Below are 16,047 nucleotides of genomic sequence, written 5' to 3' on the forward strand. Positions count from 1 at the left end.
AATAAGCCATAAGCCCATAAGTGTTACTACTACTAATACTTGTCATTTTCTGGGTGACTTGGGGCCTAATTATTGGATCATGTATTATGATATGGGCTCAGCTGACTGGGCCACCAAGTCAGCGGTCACTGCTCAGCATGGACATATATAACCTAGGTTAGAAACAGAAGAAACCCTACCAAAACCCTCCCCTCCGGGCTCTGCTTCTGCTACATTCTTTGTGTCTTCATTTCATTATTATTCCTATATAATCAAATTTTAAGGCAAAGCCAAAGCCAAAGCGAATAGATTTTGGTTTAGAGAAGAAGCAAGAATCAAGAAGCAGAAACAGAAACAGAAAAAAAAAAAGAGAAAATGCCTCTAGGAGAGAGAGGAGGATGGGATAAGAGCGAGTCCAGGTACTGTGGGGTGGAGACCGAGTTCGAGGATGACGTCCCTCGCCTTTTGTCTTCCAATATCTCCTCTGGTGGCTTTGATTTTGTTGTGCCACCTTTGGTTTGTGCCTTTCTTCTTCTTCTTTCTTTTATGTTGAACAAGTAGGCAGTAGCCCACTCCAACTGCATTCTCGTTCAGATCTTGGTTGACGCTCAGACTCAGCCATGCATACTTTTCTTGTGTTATTTCCTCATTTCTGGTGGCTAGTTAGCCAGGCGTTTTTGTGTGTGAATGGTAGAAGGCTCACCTAAATCATGTTTTGGCGGCCTTTCTTGTGGAAACTGGATTCTTTTTCCACTTTTCGGCGGTCAACAACATTTCTTTCTTTCCCCCTTCCTGATGCTCCTTATTTTCCCTTCTCATCATATCAAATTACGAGTATTATTTCTTGAATGATACGCATACAGAAAATTCGCTTCTTTTCTGAATTTTTCCATTTTAGGGTGTATGCTACGTACCTGCTTTGTTTATTTAGTTCTCAATTTGGACTTTTTTTTTTATCTATACTAATTTTTCTTTTTGTCTGTTTTGAAAGCAAGAAAAATAGAAAGATTGAAATGAAGGGGGGAAAAGAAACTATTCTTTTATTTATGTTATTCATTTTCTAGCTGCACTTATTTTCCTTCCACTTATTTACACAGATGGATCCTACTTATAGACCCAGCTTGTTGGAAGTAGACATTGATAGCTTTCATGTTCTGCCATTTGCTGGGTCGGACTTAGTTTTGACTCCTGCCCAGTGGAGCAGTCACGTTGTCGGTATGAACATTTACTTGCATCCATTAGAATTTTAATCATGGCATTCTGAACACACTGTCATTAAGTTTTATTGTGAAGAGATTAAGGTAGTTGAAAGACATTGGGTATATCAGCAGTCTAAAACACTGGCTAATACAAGTAGACAAATTGTTCAGCTAAGGTAACCATTCTTAAAAACAAGTAGAATAGTACTCTGCATTTGCAATAAAAGGACAATAAAATGTGACTCCCTGGTCAGTTCAAGAAATGCAATTACTGATACTGAGCCCCTAGATCAAAGTAAAACAGACTTATAGTGTAAGTTGGCAGAATGTCTGTAATTAATCTCAAGCTTTGATAGTTACTATCTGTTTTCTATCCATTTTATGGTTGCTTTTATAAAGTGAATAATGGTACTCGTGTGACATTTTTGTCAACCATACGTTTATATCCATACCTCCTTGTAAGGATTTTAGATTCACTTGTCGCAGTTGCTAGCCATTGAATGTTTACATCAACCTGAGCTTGTTAGTGAAAGTCTCGAAATTTATTTAAATGCTATCAATAGCTTCTTGAAATTGTCCAGGAAAAATCAGTTCATGGATTGACTTGGATTCAGAGGATGAGATCCTTCAGAGGGATTCTGAGACTACCTTGAAGCAAGAAATAGCATGGGCTGCTCATCTATCCCTACAGGTGTGCATAATTGTAATATGCATTTTGTAGTGTTGTAAGGTTTTGCTTGCAGAGACATGCAGAAAGCTTTCTTTGCTTCTGATGTTCAAGATTAGTTGAAGAGTAATTTGATGCTTTTATTTTGAAACCAAACTTCACAATGTGATGAATTGTGGATTGACCTTATTTTCCAAGAATAAATTATCCTGTATTAGCATTCAATTTTAAATCATAATTCTAAAGTTGGATTTTTTTTTTTTGGCTTACAAGATATTGAACTATAAAGTTGGATTAACAATACCACAAACATTGTAGATCTCATAAAGTTTTCATGGTCTATATACCACCTTGAAGGGTGTTTGTAAATAAAGATTCTAATTGCATTGAATGACTTCCATTTTTTTAAAAAAAGTCCTTTATTCTAATAGTATTGAGTAATTTATATATTAATATTATAAAATTTCAACTATTTATGCTTCAAATTTTATATTTCAAAAACATTTTTATTTATATATAATTATTATTTAAATATAAATAAAAGATAAGTACAACAAATGCTAGTATAAAATAAAGTAAAACATTAAGTAGGTTGCATAAGATGTTGGGGTTCATCTTGATGGTTGTAAAATGCATGACAAAATGTCATGTGTCCTCTAGTCCTTGAAAGAGATTTTTGGTTCTTTGATCGGCATCTTATGATATTCCATTTTACTATCTGCCGTAGGCATGCCTTCTTCCTTCTCCTAAGGGAGCATCCTGTGCTAATTATGCTCGATGTGTGAATCAGATTGTGCAGGGCCTAAGCAATATGCAGGTGGCTTTCTTTATCTGGATTTATAGTCAGAACCAATTTAATTTTTTGTGTCCTGTTCTAATAATTGCTTCTGCTCTTAATGTTCCTCACTTAAGCTGTGGCTAAGGATTCCACTGTTAAAAAGTGATGATGATTCACTGGATGTTGATTCTGATCATTGGGTGAGTGAAGTCTCTACTCTTGGTGCTGGCATCTTACCCTTGATGAACTGGATTGATCTATGCTGCGATTATCCTTTTACTATTTTCTATCTTGGTCTTCAATTAATTCCCAGAAAAAATATATATAAAATGTGTCTGAGAAAAAACTTGTCATTTTTATTCTATTGTCTACATCACTCATAAAACCTTCAAGTCTATAAATTTTTTGGAGTTATTTTTAACTAAGAGAGTAGGGTCAAAGAAGTGAGTATAACATATGTGCTTTCAATAGTTACCTTTCCCCCTTTTTGCACAGATGGATTCTTGGGAACTTTGGAATTCATTTCGACTAATCTGTGAACACCGTAGTCAACTGTGTCTTGTCCTTGATATTCTGTGAGTTACCATGATTGGTTTTATTTTTATTATTTGACCAGACTTATGAGTTAAAACAAACAGTTTTAGTAATGATTGGTTTTACTCTAGGAGTACACTACCTTCTGCAAACTCAATTGGACGGTGGTTTGGAGAGCCTGTTAGAGCAGCCATAATACATACTGACGTAAGTATGCCATGAGGTTCTATTTACTGCTATTTTTTATTCAGAAGAGCTAAGTTCCAACCCCACCATCCCATAAGACTAAAACTCTTCTTTAGATTTTATTTAGTTTTAGTACAGATTATTCCATGTTTCCCTGGATTTTTAATGTACTACCTTTTCCAGTCTTTCCTGAAAAATGCACGAGGTTACCCATGCCTATCAAAGCGCCATCAGAAGCTAATTACTGGATTTTTTAACCATTCTGTACAGGTATGAGAACCAGGTGCAATCTTATTTGATTTTTATGTCATTTGAGGATTTTTTTTTTAGTTTTTTTCCTGGCAGTCCAATGTAAAAGCTTGCTTGCTGCTTTGTTTTAGACCGTAGCATGTGATGCTGTGATATTTAGATTTTTATGTTATTATTATTATTTGTTTTGAAAATTCACCTATCATTTTTCTTGGAAAATGTCTTGACAGATGGTTATTTCTGGAAAACCTGTGCATGGTATTCCTGGAGCAACTACAGGCGCAGCTGCTAATCATATTGATAACAATGTGAACAGTAAGTTCCTATCTTCTGTCAGAATAGCTTGCTGAGTGGCAGGGGGGTCTGATGTTGAATAAGCTCCATTTCATCTTGCATAAATGCAGGTATGCAAAGACATCCTCTCAGGTCATATTTGGATTATGTCGGTTATCTTTATCAAAGGATGGAACCACTCTCCGAGCAAGATCGTATTGAGGTCTCTTTCTTTCTCTTTCTGAATAAACATTAAGGCAAGTTAATTCTGTGCTATTGCCTTCTAACTCTTTCATTCTCATATGTCAGCTTGGTTATAGGGATTTTTTACAGGCTCCATTGCAAGTGAGTTTTCTTTGCCTTATTTTCTCTTCTGATTCACAAGCTTTCCCTTTGTGTTTGCAGATATTATTTCTTTTCTATTTCTGCTAAGAGAAATGCTAGAGTGTCTGATTTTCGACTACTCACAAGAAATAAATGCCCATATATTTATCACTTATATGCCATTTATGAGTAGTTGGATGGTCCGAATGTTGGACAAAATAGCATTACTCTTTTGCAAATTTCTTGCCAATATTATTATTATTATTTCAGTTAAAGGTTGGTTGATTATGCTATTTCAATGCAGCCTCTGATGGATAATCTGGAGGCTCAGACCTATGAAACGTTTGAGAAAGACTCGGTGAAATATATACAGGTAAATACTGTTTTGTTCCTTTAAAAATAATTTGTTTAATAACTTTTTTGTTGGTGGGACTCATCTTATAGTGTTGACTGGTGGCAGTAGTTATCTATTATTATGTTTTCATATTTTGCAATCTAAACAGAGGTGTGCTTATGTTTTGCTAGTATCAAAGGGCAATCTGTAAAGCATTACTGGACAGGGTCCCTGATGGGGAAGCATCAACATTAACCACTGTAAGCTACCTTTTTATCACAAATCATAATATTCTGATTTCTCTGTTTTGTATCACATCTGATCATCTTGTTTCCATATTGGCTTTTCATGGATCTGATGCTCACAAGATTTCTCATTCTTGATATTGGTGTGTCTTCTACTTGTGGAAGGTGTTGATGGTTGTGGGAGCAGGACGAGGACCCCTTGTGAGGGCATCATTACAGGTAAATTCCTGTGTCTTTTGCAGAATGGGCATGCTGATTTATGCAATTTCTTTCTATTCTGATGTGCATCATCACAAGATATTCTTTTTGTTGGTTTGATAGGCAGCTGAGGAAACTGGACGCAAGCTTAAAGTTTATGCTGTGGAAAAAAATCCAAATGCTGTGGTCACGCTTCATGTGAGATGCAGATTCTAGTTATTATGTTTCAAGTTGTGATACTCTGCAGATAATGCTCTGATAATTTGCTAAGACATTATGCTGGCAGCGTATGACTTTTGTTCCTGGATAATTACTTTGGATGCCCTGAATTAGAAATGTGGACTGTTTTTTTGTTCTTTCCTTGTCCAAATTTGTTGAACATTCATTTAGTTTTCAATTTTATTTAAACAGAGTTTGGTTAAACTGGAAGGGTGGGAAAATGTTGTTACCATAGTGTCTTGTGATATGCGTCTTTGGAATGCTCCTGAAAAAGCTGACATCCTGGTACGTGAATATTTATACATTGTGTTCTATTTTTCACTTTTTACTCTCATATTGCCTTTTCTTACATTTTCATATTCTTTGACTTTACTATGCTGGTATCTAGGTCAGTGAATTGCTGGGATCTTTTGGTGATAATGAGCTGTCTCCTGAGTGTCTTGATGGAGCCCAACGGTTTTTGAAGCAAGATGGAATCTCAATACCCTCATCGTATGTATATTCTTCTTTTATGAAGCAGCGTGGCAATTTATAATTCATTTTTCGAAGGAGGATTCAGCTGAATTCTCTATCGATGCTTCTTAAGGCCGAACCTCATGTAGGTAGAGATCAATACCTGAAATTTTGGGATAACAATATCAGAGGTCACCAGATTTGTCACTGTCACTTGGCTTTCTCAATTTGAATTCTTAACAATTGGTAACCTTTGGTTCTATAACAAATTGGTTCATTCTGTTAACTTGCATATCAACCATATTAGGAACCATGTCAACTGCGAAGGTCACCAACAAACTAAGTAAAGTTCAGTAACAATAACTGAAAATCATGAAGTCATGGTGACTGAAAAATCTGAAATGCATCTTGTTGTGATATGCCTCTCTCAGGTACACAAGTTTCATCCAACCAATCACTGCTTCGAAGCTATATAATGATGTATGCCCTTGTATATATGCTATACTATTTCCTGGTATGTTCTTTTGAAGTTTGTCTTCAAAAAACTTATTTTTTCCTTTTTGTTGTTTTCACAGGTGAAGTCACATAAAGATATTGTCCACTTTGAAACTGCTTATGTCGTCAAAATGCACAGTATTGCCAAGCTTGCTCCTTCAAAACCTGTGGGTTTCCACTTATTGAGTCTTGCATGCTTATGAAACACCAGAATTGTGTTATTTTTAACCTGTCTTTTTGTTTTTCCTTGTACAGGTATTTACATTTAATCATCCAGATTACTCAACTAAGAAAAGCAATCAACGTTACAAAAAGCTTCAGTTTGTAATACCACGAGACACTGGATCAGCCATTGTACATGGTGTGTAGTAATAAAGTCTATTTCATTTCCTTTCAATAAATGTTGTAGAAAAACTATATCATGCATAGATCATCATTTTTTTGGAGTTTTCGTGGAGTCTGGTTTACACTATTTTAATGAGTTGGATCTCTGTCCATTTCAAGAATAATCTTAAAAATGTTCTTTCAAAAAATGGAATAATCTTAAAAATAAGTGTAGCAAATAGTAACACAGGATGAGAACCTTACCTCTTGTTGTCTATGACCTCATGTTATAAATGTTTATTTGCATTATGATAATATTCCAGTTTGTCACAGATTTGATATATTATACTATTTTCAGGTTGACAATACTAGGTTCACAGCAGTCCTTTAAACTTATGAAGTGCTTACTCTTGATGAAACTTTAGAAATGTTAGTTTTCCACTAGTGGATAGTACTTCATATTTAGTTTAGTATGTAATTATATGCAACTGATAATTGGTAGTGATTTCTTTATGTTGGTGATGGATGCTAAAGTCACAATGTGGAATGAAGCAGCATTTTACAGGGTGCAAAATCCTTCAACCATTACCTATAGTAGCATTGTGGGATGTAGTATAGAAGCAAGGTAGTAGAATCACCAATAGACATGAATAATTTATCTCATCCTACAGGGATCTGGGAAAGAAAAGAAGATAAATAGGTATTGGTATATTTGTTTGTGGTGGAGTTTAAATTCATAAGCCACACACAATCTAAAGTTGAATTGAGAAGAAATGGTTGGATGAATACCGGCATTGAAGCTTTAGGATTTAGCATCCGACCTTGTACTGCCTTGAAAATTCTGGTAGTAGATTGGATACCAATTACTTATACTCTAATGTTTTTCTTACTCATGATTACAAAATTGCATGCATGTTAATTTTACAGAAAACAGTTTTCTTAAATGAAAATCATAGTACATTTTCATGTGATAAGTTTTGGACCTGACTTCTGTCTGCAAACCTGATTAAAGGATTTGCTGGCTACTTTGATGCAACACTCTACAAAGATGTACATCTTGGTATTGAACCATCAATGGCCACGCCAAACATGTTCAGCTGGTATGCAATTCTATTTTTCTTGAATTCATGTGTGAAGGGCTCATAAGTTTGAAGCTTGTTTATCTTAGAAGAAATATGGAATCAGACATTTTCAAGTTGCATAATTAGTTAGAGAAGCCAGTGCAATATTGAGAAAATAAATTGACAAACTTTGACGCAACCATTGTTTGCCTTTTAACTTTGTGGAACTGTGTATCTGATCTGCTATCTTGCAAACATCTGCAAATAAGTCCCACAAAAGAACCGTAAATATGACTTTGGGTTGGGTAATAATTTCAGCAAACATTTCAGCAGCATGAAGGATGGATTGCCCTAAACATAAGCAACTGGATCTCTTGTTTTTGCTGAGTGACCACTAGAACGATGGTGGTTTTCTTTTATTTTACAGTCTTTGCTGCTTTTTGTTGTTAAAGATATTTACTAAAGCTTCTTAGTGGGTTGGCAAGAATGAGACAAAGACTTAAGATTATTTAAAATTCAGAACCATTGAAATGCCTAGCACCTATACAGAGCTTATAAACTTAATGAGCCTACTAAAATATGAGATGCATTATCTTCTATATCCAATTTTTACAAAAGAAAAACTGGATGTTCTTTCCTTTGTAACAAGGCTTCCCCGAAATTGACAATTTTGGGTTTTGTGTTTTGATTCCATCAAGGTTTGCAATATTTTTCCCACTAAGGAAACCAATATGCGCACAGCCTGGTTCCCCGCTAGAAGTACATTTTTGGCGTTGTTGTGGTTCTACCAAGGTGAGTCATTTTGTCTATAATTATTATGAGTTTCCTTTTCTAATATTAGATTTATTATTTTCAAAGCCTGAATTCCTAGTTTGTTGTAAAATTAAAAGTGTAATTGATTGGGTGGGCGCAGGTTTGGTATGAATGGTGTGTGACGTCTCCTTGCCCATCGCCTATTCACAACAGCAATGGTCGGTCGTACTGGGTGGGCCTTTAGAGGGAGCTCGCTTCCAGTTGGGTGGAGGGAAGATGTATCGCTTCATAACATGTCAAAGTAGCAGAGGCATGATCTTGGAAACCTAAGAGAGAAAAAAAGGCTATGTTTTCCAGCCTCGAGTAGATGTGAATGCACAACAGTTATCAGTGTCCTGGGGGAGTTACATGGTGTAATGGTGCTTGTGATGTCATTTTCAGAGTACAATGGAATGACGTTTGGCCATTTAAGATGATTAAAAGAAATTATCAGTGTCCTGAAGTGGATGGAATGACGTTAGGCCATTTTCTGAATACAGCAGACAGTTATCAGTGTCCTGCTTGCCTTTTGCCTGTTTATCTATGTAAATAATTATTACAAACAGAAAAAGACCTTTAAGATGATTAAAACAAATCACATCTTTTATGGCATCATTGATCCAAATCCCAAAGAAGAAAAAACAGTTGACAGGTCCGTCAAAGGTTTAGTTGCCAAATTCATCAAGAATTTTGAAGTTGCTGATGAACCCAGTTGTTGTAATCTTGCACTAGCTGCTGAAGAAGCGAAGGAACAAGTCCATCCACGAGAGCCTGCATCATTCTGTTCATGGGAGATACAAATGAAAATCCATCCCATATTCCTACTAATTGCACTTCATCTTGACCGGCCTCTATGCAACTTAATTACTCATGAAATATATATATATATATATATATATATTGTATTAAGATAGAGAAGCTACTTCATTTTTGCAACCCCCCAAAACACAAGTTCTTTGAATTGATGATGTGCGTCCACTCCACAATACATATACATAATCCTAGCATCTGCGTGATTACTGCAATGAACATCTGCATTTCTTGCTGTATCTATCTTGTTGATAAATACATAATCTATGCATTATATGGCAAAATCCATAGACTACGCCATCCCACCAGTAAACTCATATTTTATTAAACCAAAATACTTACAGATTTCCTGGACGCTCAACAGCTGAAATTGGCAGTGAAGTAAATGGTCGTGTGTAAATCTGTTTACAAAGGTCAGCATCATTTGTATGTTATCAAAGTAAAAAAGACTAAACCAGGCAGAGAAAAGATGAGATAAACATATGTACAAGCAAATAATTTCAGCACACTAACATGTTTAAAACAGGAACACAATCATATTATCATGCTGCTGTTCTCAAAAATATGACCAGAATCGAACTTTCAGAAATAAAAATATAACTCGACTCATATGAGCCCCCCATCCCAACTTAATGGGATAAGAGCTAACTTGTGAAGTAAAAGTATCTGGTGAAAGGCCCCAAAATCATGGTGACACCAACACCCTGAATACTTTGAAATTCCATTAAAACTGAACCGAAGAAGTGCAAGTTGAAGAAGCGGGTGTATTTGACGTAGTCTGCTTCCTCTGTGGTCGAGAAGCTGGATCTAGACCAAACTTTTCATATTGGCAGATAGAACTAGAGCATGGCTGCATAGGGGAGAATGAAAAAACCCAATCTATCACTACTATAAAGCTCAGTGAACTGAATACATCCATCAAGATTCACTACTATAAAGCTCAAACAGTTGATCAGGTCCTCCCTTGTCGACTGTCACTTTAAGTGAAAATTGAACTCAACCCATGCATGAGACTTTTGTCATGCAACAACAATAAGCCTTCACTTGGTAGGAGACTAAAGTGAAAAGAGAAAATTGTTGCGATGTCATCCCCCTTCTATTCCATTCTATGAACCAAATGTGCCATAAATGGAAAAATGTTTTGCTATCTATCCACTTTTCCATCTTATCTACCAAGCACATGGTAGAAAGAGAAAAAAGCTCACTCCTATCTCCTCTCTCAACTTTCCTTCCCTCCACCTCTTTCTCCTCCTTATCAAAACTTGAATGACTTTGGAAGACAATTTCACAATTTCTTATACATTGTCAATGTGGCAGCATCTCAGGACCACACAAGAACCAGGAGAAGCATGGCATGTTGATATTAGAGAACAATGCTTTGTCAATGGGTGCAACCAAAATGTAATTTTCAGATTACTGTCATGATCTGTCAAGGAAATAAGATAACAACCTCAAGACTTAGATTCAACTTGACATTAACCTCCAAAAATGGTTCAGAAATATCTGTGTCCCAAGTAATATGATTTATCATAGAAGCTGCAAAATTGAAAGCAACATTAATTGTGATAAATTAGTAACAAATACTCATTTTATATGGCATAACATGGATTCTTGAAAATCCTAAAAACAAGTTCGGAAGTTCATAATTAATTTAGTGACAAGAAAAATCTTGATAGGCCCTCCAATTTCTAATAAAAAGCTTACATGGTTAATAAGGATACAATTGAATGAAATCTTGCCTAGTGTAAAGCAAAAATTACTTCATTTAATCAAAATAATTTTCAACCGTTAAATACATGCAATCTGGTTTTTACAACAATAGGTTTAGCACTATGAAAAAACCTATTGATTTTACTTCATACACAACATCTATCACTCTAATGAATACCAAAGCTATATAAGCTCAAAGATATACAAAGGCCATAAGTACCTGAAAAATAGTCATTTTGGCGTTCCACAACTTTTGAACCCTTGAACTGCATATACATTAGCAACAAGCGTATAAAATTTTCAGCAGCCATCAAACAGAATATGACTAACAATGACCTTCATTTTTCTTTTTAATACTTAACAAGGATCTACATTTATGTCATCCATTTGCATATCACTAGATTCTGGATTCAGTGAAAATAGACTATATGTCATTCTTATCATAATCATAAACTAACAAGCACAACAGCAAAAATTGGCATTTTGTTGTTGAGTGTCACTTATTTATGTGTATTCTTTTGTGTTGTGAGCAAGCAGAAACCAGCTTGATTGAGGAAAGAAGTCTTTCCATACAACAATATTTTCATAGGTTGATCTGTTCAAATTTTGGGCATTCTTCACTTTTGTACTGGAGCTTCAATGCTCATGGGTAAATCACCAGATGATAGATTTTTTTACACCCACCTTCTACAATATCTAAATAGAGGATAGAAGCTCACCTTGCAAGAAAATAACTCCACAGTGCAATCTTCTTTTGTGGGGATCACTCGCAAGTCAAGTACAGGTGTTGCTTCAAAGTTGAAGAAGGCAAGTTTTGGAAGTGTGCACCTGCACAGCAGGCAAGAAAAATCATTTCTGCAGCTATTGAAAAGACAAAGAAGATGGGAGATAAAAGGCATCAAACCTTATTAAGACCTGAGGTTCAAGAATTTTCTAAGGTTAATGGTTTAGGATGACTGAGAAAGTAACTTGGAACGGATTCATTAAAAATCAGTTACTTTTCTTTCGAGGAAAAAAAAATTGTCAGGCCGTAGACTGAATACAACAAGAGTGGAGTTTAAAAATATATAATTTTTCCAAATCAAGGGTCGGGCAGTGAATCTCCTAACATTTACTTTCGAGGCAGAGCCAGAAAGGGTTTCTATCATCTTTGTTATGGAAATTTATTTAGTGAGATACTATGTTTTGCCTAGACAGCAATGGGGTGGAACAGTAGTAGAGGAAGAAGAACATGAATGATGATGGCAAATAAATAGTAGCAGTAGCAGTATGAGAATGAGACAAGGGAGGAAGGAAGTTGACCTGTATGCATTGGTGTCAAGATACTGAAAGTTTTGCAAGGCACTAGTGTTTAATATTGCTTGGATCCCAGATGGGTGGCTTAAAAAGTGGCTAATATGATAAGCTTGGCGGCCCTTGGAAGTGTCATCATAAACCGGAAGCTCAACTCTTTGGATCCTTGAGGCAGACAAATTCGCTTGCTTTGCATTAGCGGAGGCTACAATATGACTGGCTTGAACTTGATGCAGGTGTAGTTGGACGGGGAGAGTAGCGTTCCTGAGTCTGAGACAGAGAGAAAGCATGTTTTGTATTTCAGGCAGGAATTAGTAGTAATAATTTACTTTATGAGGCATTAGCATCACATAAGAAGCAATCTCAACAGTCAACAGTACTACTCTAACACAAACAACCTGCTGCTGCTGCTCAAGGTCCATCCACTTGCGGTATTGCTCGCAGTTACCGTAGCCATCATCCCCAGTTACTAGCCTCAAAACAAAAGGACAAGCTGAGTTGAGATTTGACACTTGTTATTTTACTTATACAGTGCAATCTGCAAAGTCAGCAGCAACACTTTTGCGTTTTGTCCTGCAGAGAAAGTTGTTGTCGGCCTCGCGGGATTTTTTTATTTTTATTGCAAGTGTTGTTCACTTGTGTAAGTCTGTGAAACCTTTTCCCAAAATAGTACAAATATACATACATATACATATATATATATATATACACACACACACGAACGACTTGCTTCAGGTAATAAGATGCACGTCTTTATTAATTTATAGACATTAATGGACGTCTTGCTTGCTTCTACCAACAATTCTTTTAGGTATATGAGTTTCTAGAAAGCTTTGCTTTTCTGCATATAGAAATGACGACCATCCCTCCAAGATGCATACATACGTACTCCTACTAAAGTTTCCAAATTGAGGGACGATAACACCAAACGTTGCAGACATGAAAATTTTTCCTTTTATTTTTCCCCAGGGATGAATGTGCGAGAATCTCAAGTGTTTCTTTTTAGTTTGGCTCAATGTAATGCAACTTAACTTGCACATCAAATAATTCCACTCGTATGACAACAAAAGGGTAGTAATCCCACGGCCAATGGTGGCAAAGGAGTCCCCTTCCTCTTTTCAAATGTCATACCACCATCATCGCCCATCCTCTTCTTATCCTCGTAAAATTGAATTTTAGTTACAAGATGGTACACTGCAACAATTTTTCCCTCTCTGGAAAGTTTCTAATTGTGAAACAGATAGGATTGAATACCTAAGGCAGAGCGGCTCATAAAAGATACAGTTATAACCTTCCTAAGCTAGCTACGACCTCCAGCTACAACTCACCTATCACCTATCTACGCACCTTCTGAATTACCCTTAGCTTAGCACTTCTACACCGACGGTTGAGCCCTTCTTCCTTTTCAGATGGTGTTAATGGCCTCTTGGTAAGTATTGTTCCATTCCAACCTTGTATTGTCTGTCGAATCCATGCTTCATTTTGATTATTGTCACTTTTCACCTTTCTCAAATCTCCTATATCCTCACTACCATCCCCACTTTCCATGCAGCAATCAATGATTTTAAGAAATGTTTGTTTCACAATTCTGTCCTCCAAACTGTGGAAAGAAATGACAGCAAGCCTACCCCCAGGAGCAAGGCAATCAAAACAAGCATACAAGGAGTCCTCCAGTGTCTTGAGTTCATCATTGACAGCGATTCTTAGGGCTTGAAACACTCGTGTTGCTGTCTTTACCCAACCTTGCCTGCCTCCTGTGTCAATTTAATTGCATGTTATCCATCCAGTAGAAATAAGCACAGCAGATTGTGTCCATTTAACAAACAAAAAGCCTCACCATTTGGACCCAGTCCTTAACTTATTGGCCACATTTCAACACAAGTAAGAAAATTTAAACACGAATCATGAAAAGCACAAAACTACACCAGATGAATGGAGAGGAAACCTACCTCTCGTTCTAGGATTCACACTCCGAATAACATCAACCAGTTCACCAGTGGAATGCAATCCACCTTGTAGGCGGGCCTGAATTATCTTATTTTGAAGCAACCACCAATTGCTTTCTTCTCCATAATCCCGAAGGATTCTTCCCACTTCAATGTCTGGCCAAGAATTTAATATGTCTTCTGCTTTCAGACTAGCCTGTCATAGACCAGTTAGAGTTAATTAAGTGGAAAAAAAATATTAAAGATTCTGAGATGTTTAAACACAAATTTCATCTACATGCACAATTGAGTGAACAGATTGGGTAGCAGATAAGTTGCCAATGTTTTGATATATATGATCAATGAACCAAGGTAAGCAATTTAGGATATGACATACTATAAATTTGCCCAAAAAGTGAACACATTTTAGGTAGCAAAGGAATCAACATCCATAAAGTTTCCTATGGCAGTGAGAAGAAATAAAGCAAAATTTTAACTCGACTGGCAGAAAGATGAACAAATTGCAGCGAAAAGGTAAAAGCAGAAAAGCATCATGATGAACATGTGTAAAATCACCAGAAAAGTTGAAAACTTGAAATGTAGATGTGGTAGAGGGAAAGAAACAATAACGAAAAACCATGCGGTGTCTTGTGAATGGCGAGAGGTCTTACTCTTAAGTCTTACCTGAGGATCCATGCGCATATCAAGAGGTCCATTAGCAAGCACACTGAAACCTCGCTCGGGATTGTTGACCTGCGCAAAAGCAGAAAAGGGAGACGATGAAGGATAATGACGGAGGAGGGAGGAGGGAAGAGGGAAGGCAAGAAAACCTGCATGGATGACATTCCTAAGTCCATTAAGATGCCATCGACTCCCGAAGAGAAGATGTCGGGGTGGACAACCTGCCTGAGAAGGGATTTGATGTGTCTGAAATTGTCCAGAAATGTGAAAGCTTGGAAGTGAGGATGAGGATGAGAGTGGGAAAGAGAACGGATGCGAGAACAAGCCATATGGAGTGCAAGAGGATCCACATCCATTCCAATGAAAAGCTTGAGTTCAGGGTGGGCCTGGATTATCTGACATTATATGGTGAAGATGAAGCACCAATTTGTTAGTTAGAGGAGAGGAGAAAAACCTAATATTAACACTCCGCAGTCCACACACATTATTATATAGTAAAGAAAGAGATTAGACCGCGGAAGCATGACCACCAGCTCCAAGAGTACAGTCCACAAAAGAGCAGAGAGGCTTTGAATTTGAAGAGAAGACATCAAGCACTTCACCCAACATAACGGGAACGTGGGTCTGGGTCTGGGTCTGCTGCATCATCACTGAAGTAGAAGAAGAATCATCCTCCTCCTTCTCCTCAATCTCAATATCGCAATCCCTGAGTGAACGGGTCCTTCTCTTTTCTTTCTCCAACGCCTTTGCATTCCAATTGCCCTTTTCTTTCTTCTTCTTCTTCTTCTTACTTGTATCAGTAGAGATGCTTCTACAAGCAGATCTCACGAGAGCACAGGATTTTGTGGGATGACGGACCGCTGATACCGATGCCGGTGCCGAAAGTGATGAAACAGAAAAAGAAAAGGAAGAAGACAACATCATCAGCATCATTTGCTTTGCCTTTGCCGCCATCGATTCTAAACCCAGATCTATCATCATCTCGATCAAGCAAATGCAGCCAGGGATAAAGTGAGCCATAAACCAACCACTAGGCCTAGAAGGCTAAAACCTTTGGGCCTCATCCTTTTCCCAGACCCCATGGCCTTACGACTTTGTGCTTTTAATAATATACACTAATCATACTTCAGATTCTAATTCTACCACGATTTTTCTCTCAATGGAAGAAAACAAAACATGCGAATGAAATTGTATTTTAATTTTTGTTCATTTTTAATCAATTATTTCACCATTATTATTATTATTATAAAGTAAAAAATAGATAGCCATAAACTATGATTCCAGTTGATGTAACAGTAAGTAAACTGCTAGCTGAAAA

The 16,047-nt window shown here is 36.8% G+C and overlaps 3 protein-coding genes across 5 annotated transcripts; 1 reads left to right on the top strand and 2 right to left on the bottom strand.

Moving 5' to 3' along the window:
• On the top strand, positions 187 to 8,826 carry LOC18587570 (protein arginine N-methyltransferase 1.5). The gene is made up of 23 exons (XM_007011425.2): positions 187 to 495; positions 1,077 to 1,194; positions 1,760 to 1,869; positions 2,573 to 2,662; positions 2,758 to 2,823; positions 3,119 to 3,198; positions 3,289 to 3,364; positions 3,527 to 3,613; positions 3,823 to 3,907; positions 3,997 to 4,088; positions 4,175 to 4,210; positions 4,494 to 4,562; positions 4,715 to 4,783; positions 4,934 to 4,987; positions 5,090 to 5,164; positions 5,378 to 5,470; positions 5,574 to 5,677; positions 6,070 to 6,118; positions 6,214 to 6,300; positions 6,389 to 6,494; positions 7,470 to 7,557; positions 8,217 to 8,310; positions 8,432 to 8,826. The coding sequence occupies exons 1-23, from the start codon at positions 355 to 357 to the stop codon at positions 8,513 to 8,515; spliced, it is 1,953 nt and encodes a 650-aa protein (XP_007011487.2). The 5' UTR covers positions 187 to 354; the 3' UTR covers positions 8,516 to 8,826.
• LOC18587571 lies at positions 8,770 to 12,791 on the bottom strand. Of its 3 annotated transcripts, none has more exons than XM_018127185.1 (7): positions 12,519 to 12,782; positions 12,133 to 12,393; positions 11,550 to 11,658; positions 11,051 to 11,096; positions 10,571 to 10,656; positions 9,463 to 9,521; positions 8,770 to 9,091 (listed from the first exon to the last, which is right to left on the bottom strand). In XM_018127185.1, exons 1-7 carry the CDS (start codon positions 12,581 to 12,583, stop codon positions 8,992 to 8,994), a joined length of 726 nt encoding a protein of 241 aa, XP_017982674.1. In that variant the 5' UTR covers positions 12,584 to 12,782; the 3' UTR covers positions 8,770 to 8,991. The 3 variants fall into 3 exon arrangements, 2 of the variants coding, with proteins under 2 accessions (XP_017982674.1, XP_017982675.1); XM_018127186.1 differs by having other exon boundaries at positions 12,522 to 12,780; XR_001929418.1 differs by lacking the exon at positions 10,571 to 10,656 and having other exon boundaries at positions 9,463 to 10,546; positions 12,519 to 12,791.
• Positions 13,064 to 15,898, bottom strand: LOC18587572 (ribosomal RNA small subunit methyltransferase H). Its single transcript, XM_007011428.2, has 5 exons — positions 15,243 to 15,898; positions 14,879 to 15,124; positions 14,733 to 14,801; positions 14,073 to 14,265; positions 13,064 to 13,877 (listed from the first exon to the last, which is right to left on the bottom strand). Exons 1-5 carry the CDS (start codon positions 15,747 to 15,749, stop codon positions 13,459 to 13,461), a joined length of 1,434 nt encoding a protein of 477 aa, XP_007011490.1. The 5' UTR covers positions 15,750 to 15,898; the 3' UTR covers positions 13,064 to 13,458.

Source organism: Theobroma cacao, chromosome 9 (genome assembly GCF_000208745.1).
Source record: "Theobroma cacao cultivar B97-61/B2 chromosome 9, Criollo_cocoa_genome_V2, whole genome shotgun sequence".
In the NCBI taxonomy this organism is placed as follows: domain Eukaryota; kingdom Viridiplantae; phylum Streptophyta; class Magnoliopsida; order Malvales; family Malvaceae; genus Theobroma; species Theobroma cacao.

Coding starts and splice junctions, on each gene's coding strand:
- LOC18587570 (XM_007011425.2), top strand. CDS start 355: ATGCCTCTAGGAGAGAGAGGAGGATGGGATAAGAGCGAGTCCAGGTAC. Junction 2,663..2,757: donor AGGGCCTAAGCAATATGCAG/GTGGCTTTCTTT, acceptor TCCTCACTTAAG/CTGTGGCTAAGGATTCCACT. Junction 3,365..3,526: donor CAGCCATAATACATACTGAC/GTAAGTATGCCA, acceptor TACCTTTTCCAG/TCTTTCCTGAAAAATGCACG.
- LOC18587571 (XM_018127185.1), bottom strand. CDS start 12,583: ATGATGGCTACGGTAACTGCGAGCAATACCGCAAGTGGATGGACCTTG. Junction 11,659..12,132: donor CTTGACACCAATGCATACAG/GTCAACTTCCTT, acceptor CCTGCTGTGCAG/GTGCACACTTCCAAAACTTG. Junction 10,657..11,050: donor CCAAAATGACTATTTTTCAG/GTACTTATGGCC, acceptor TCAATTTTGCAG/CTTCTATGATAAATCATATT.
- LOC18587572 (XM_007011428.2), bottom strand. CDS start 15,749: ATGGCTCACTTTATCCCTGGCTGCATTTGCTTGATCGAGATGATGATA. Junction 14,802..14,878: donor TAGGAATGTCATCCATGCAG/GTTTTCTTGCCT, acceptor GCTTTTGCGCAG/GTCAACAATCCCGAGCGAGG. Junction 14,266..14,732: donor ATATGCGCATGGATCCTCAG/GTAAGACTTAAG, acceptor GGTCTATGACAG/GCTAGTCTGAAAGCAGAAGA.